The sequence below is a fragment of the Temnothorax curvispinosus genome, unplaced genomic scaffold, assembly GCF_003070985.1.
Source record: "Temnothorax curvispinosus isolate PA1 unplaced genomic scaffold, ASM307098v1 QBEX01003710.1, whole genome shotgun sequence".
NCBI lineage: Eukaryota > Metazoa > Arthropoda > Insecta > Hymenoptera > Formicidae > Temnothorax > Temnothorax curvispinosus.
This window is the reverse complement of record NW_020213490.1, coordinates 1-4,897: the sequence shown is the minus strand read 5'-3', so window position 1 is coordinate 4,897 and position 4,897 is coordinate 1. Positions and strand designations below refer to the sequence as shown.

General features: G+C 29.7%; 1 protein-coding gene across 1 annotated transcript; it reads left to right on the top strand.

Annotated features, from left to right (window-relative positions):
* Positions 1-6: 6 nt before the first annotated feature.
* On the top strand, positions 7-4,892 carry LOC112452820 (fatty acid synthase-like; the record flags this gene model as incomplete). Its single annotated transcript, XM_025013235.1, has 9 exons — positions 7-502; positions 728-959; positions 1,395-1,813; positions 1,972-2,265; positions 2,587-2,794; positions 3,186-3,346; positions 3,497-3,814; positions 3,978-4,471; positions 4,805-4,892. Coding segments are annotated over exons 1-9 (2,451 nt in total), but the record flags the coding sequence as incomplete, so codon positions are not given.
* Between the last annotated feature and the right edge of the window lie 5 nt (positions 4,893-4,897).

Here is a 4,897-nt window from a genome sequence, read left to right as displayed (position 1 = left end):
TCGCAGATTATACTACTTTTAGACCATCAAATTTTGAAATTATTTCTTGTTGGAGAGTTACGTGTGAGATTATTTTAATTCAGTTGTCACCACTTAAGATTTGACTATTTAAAACAAAGCCGAAATGTCCGATGTATAATTATATATTAGTTATTATAACGTTAACATACGTTAACGTATAACGCTTTGTCAAACGCATTGTACTGTCAAAGCCTGCTTTTACTTGTTACTTTTTAATATATTTATTTTTTATATAGCTTATAATATGCCCCATCGAATTGGTAAAGTCAACAATAGCGAGAAATTCGATTCAGAATTTTTCAATATACCCACAACAGAAGCTCGTATAATGTGTCCTATGATTAGAATGTTACTCGAGCATACTTATGAAGCAATTATCGATGCGGGTGTAAACCCAAAAGAATTACAGGGAACAAGAACGAGTGTTCTTACAGCAATTTCTCTGTCTGAGACTCAAGGGGATTTTTTTCTTAAATCTCAGGTATGACATATTTAATTAATATATAAAACTCATAATCAAAAGTTAAAGAAATGATAACTGTGTAAAATTCTTCTTTCAAAGATAAAAATCTGTTTCCTTACTGTATAAGAAGTATAGATAAATTATATACAATAAATTTTTAAGCAGTTTTAAAAATATACGTTTAACTTATTATTTATACATTTTAATACTCTAAGTATATTCAGAAACATGTATTGTGATTAGTTTGCTGGATCACCTATGATTGCATGCAACATTTCTCTCATGGCCAATCAAATTTCTTACTGGCTCGGCGTTATTGGACAATCGCATAATATTGATACTGCATGTAGTTCAAGTAACGTTGCTATAGTGAAAGCTTACAAGCTGATTCAATCCGGAGAGTGCGACGCGGCTATTATCGCTTCCGCCAATCTATGCCTCCATCCTCATGTACAATTTCAATTTTACCATCTAGGTATGTATTTATTATATCTTATTATATTGTATATTATATATTGTATGGATCACATAAACATTTTTTGATATGTTTATTTATATCTCATTTATTTCCATCTTTACACAAATTTCAGATTTTAAATAATCATTGATCATATGTCGTTCTTGTTATATTAATACGATATATCTGAGCAATTCCCACGTCAAATTGGACGAGAATAACCTCGTATTTTAAATTGATTAAAATCAACAAACTCTTGTTGTGTGCGAATTATATTAAGATTATGTTATTATATTTTACGTTTTTGTTTATCCAATAACGTGCTGTGTGAAACAATCGCACTCTTTGTCTATAATGTTTAATAAGCCCATGCTTCCTTTCTATCCTTACATTTAGATATTGAATCGAAGCTTAAAGAACTTTATTTAATAACATGAATTAATTTCCTTCTAGGGGTTTTATCTTCTGATGGTTACTGTAAACCCTTTGACGAGGAAGGCACTGGATATATGCGTAGCGAAACGGTCGCTGTAGTATATCTGCAAAAGGCAAAAAATGCAAGAAGAATATATGCAACCTTCGTACATGGTAAAATAAATTGCGATGGTTTTAAAGAAGAAGGTATTACCTTTCCATCGGTCAAAAAGCAAAAAATGTTATTGGATGAATTTTATAAGGAATGTGAAATCATGCCCAGTGAGATATCTTACATGGAGGCCCATGCAACTGGTACTCTTGCTGGTGATCCCGTAGAAGTTATGTCTATCGACCAAGCTATATGCGCTAAAAGAAACACTCCGTTATTAATGGGCTCGGTAAAATCAAATCTTGGACATTCCGAACCCGCCAGTGGCCTTTGTCAAATCGCAAAGGTACATTGTGTAATAAAATGATTTAACACTGACTTTGCTTAAAATGTGATAATTTATGTTTTTTTATATTGTTACAATTATAATACATATGTATATAATAAATTTATATAAAATAATTACTATAATTACTGTTAATAAAAAGATGTGATTTCTTAAAGGTATTATTAGCGATGGAAACTGGTACAATTACGCCTACTATATACTTCAAGCGTCCGCGAAAAGAGTTAACTGCTATTATCGAAGGAAGAATAAAGATCGTCACTGAACCAACAGAATGGGAGGGTGGTTATGTAGCTATCAATTCTTTTGGGTTTGGAGGAGCTAATGGCCACATATTAATAAACTCAAATCCTAAACAAAAAATTGACAATGGAGCTCCAAATGATGATTTACCTAGGCTTGTAGCTGTGTCTGGTCGTACGGAGGAAGCAGTTAAAATCATCTTAGATGATGTAAGCAAATATTATATATAATGACTTATTTCATTTATTTTAGAAATAATTTTTGACATTAGTTTTTTGTATTATCATATAAATATAACAAACATAACAATTAAATATACACACGTGTATTTATATAGTGTCTAAAAAGATATTTACGTACATAATTACTTTCAAAATTATTTCGAATTTGCACAAAAAAGGAAAGTCAATGTATTAAATATATATTTATTTAATATATTAAGTAATAATAATGCATTTAATAATTGCTAAAGAAAAACTGCACTGCAGAATAAGATAATATTATCGTCCTTTTCTTGTTACTGAATGCAGGTGCGAAATCGACCAATAGATGCTGAGTTTATATCTCTGCTACATCATATTCATAATGATGACATAGAAGGTCATCCTTACAGAGGATACATGATAACTGGGTCTAAAATATCTCATAATACAATTAATAAAATAGAACATACTCCATATATTAGAAGACCGATTTGTTTTATATTTTCTGGATTAGGATCTCAATGGTTTGGGATGAGTAAGTAAATATATTATTATGAAATATTCTAAATGTACATTCAACAAAGAAGAATTTTAAGTTATAGGATATATAAATATACAGAACGTATATACAAATATGGAGTATTACGATTATGATTATAACATATTCTTATCTAGTATGTTATCAAACTTATCATAATATATACATAAAAGTTTGATTCATTGCTTATTATTTATTAAGAATTTAATTTATTACAGTTAACGAGTAAAATTAAATTTTATCCTAGAACAAATACAACAATATGGGAAGAGGCTAGAGTTTCTTACGTACCCTTACCGATAACTAAAAAAATCTAAATATTTAAATACGCGGATGCATGTACATATCTGTATATTAAAATTTAGAAACTTTATTAAAATTTTCATAGGTCGCGCTCTAATGAAATTCCCAGTGTTTGCTAAGGCAATCCAGAAATGTGGTATCGTTTTGAGATCTTACGGCATATCACTTACAGATATTTTAACAAGTGATAATAAAAATATTTTTGATAATATTTTAAATTTTTTATTGAGTCTTATTGGACTACAGGTAAGAAAGAAACTTTTTAATTGGCCTTCATAAATTATAGTATATATGTATATACATATATATAAATATAAAAATTACTATATAATTACTTCATAATTTTAATCTTTATTTAAACCAAATGGGAAGCTATTTCTTTTATATGTATCACAGATTGGATTAGTTGATCTTTTAACATCTATTGGTGTAGTCCCCGATTTTATAATCGGTCACTCCATTGGTGAACTAATCTGTGGATATGCCGATGGATGTTTAACGGCCGAAGAAACGATTCTGTCGGCATATTTCATCGGTTTAGCCTTTCAAGAGTCGAAAATAATTAACGGCTCCATGGCTGAAATTAATCTCGACCTTGAAACCTTAAAAGTTATGTGCTCTTCGGATATCGATATAGCTTGTTACAATAGTTCTTCTAATTTTATTGTAACCGGACCAACAAATTCTATAAGAGCATTCCTCGACAAATTGCAGGTATATATTAATGTTTATAAACAACATAATATTTTCTGATTAGTGTCTTTGAATCGTTTTGTTAAAACAAATTAGTAATACTTACGATTTTATTATTTTCTAGGATAATCAAATGACTATTGTGTGTGTATGTTATATTTACAATTTTCTTCAATATTTTTAGGCTGATAATATTTCTGTAAAAAGGATTCCTTGTGGTAATATACCTTTTCATAGTCGTTACATCAAACCTGCTGTAGCTAAGTCCGAAATATACTTAAACCAAATATTACCACAGAAAAGATTTTGCAGCTCAAAATGGTTAACAACATCCACTCACGAGTACTCCAATACTATACCTTTATGTTCGAAATATTATACAAATCACTTGTTGTCTCCGGTGTTATTCGCAAAGACGATACGTTCAGTTCCAAAGGATACAGTGACGATTGAAATATCTCCTCAGAATATTCTTCAACACATTTTGAACAATTATTTATACTCTACAGTAACAAACGTAGCGCTATATGAACGAACCGAGAATCATAATAATGAGATATTTTTAAAATCAATCGGAAAACTTTATAACGCTGGATTGCAGCCACAGATTGCAAATCTCTATCCGACAGTGGAATTTCCTGTAAGCCGCGGTACCCCAATGATTTCTCCTCTCATAAGGTATTTGAAATATTTAGGTGAAATCAGAAGAGAACATGTTTAATATAATAGCAAATTAGAACTTTGAACTCTTTTTCAAACTTGGTTAGTTTTATCATTTAATTTCGAAATCACATGTCTGTATTTTGAAGACATTCCATCACCTTAATTATCTCAAAGATAAATGTATTCTTATATACACATGTTAATCCTTTTATGCCTATTACATAGAGCAGATAACAGTGATATGTTAGAATCTGAGTTTCAATTTTAGATTAAATCTTGAATTGAGTAATTTCTACAATTAATTCGTTTACACGAAGATTATATAATAATTTCTAATGACGTTTGCAGATGGGATCATTTAGAAGATTTGTTTGTAATGCGAGTTTGTAAAAAAAAAATAATTGACAAAAAGGAAATTGTTGTCAGTATTAGTACAATTGA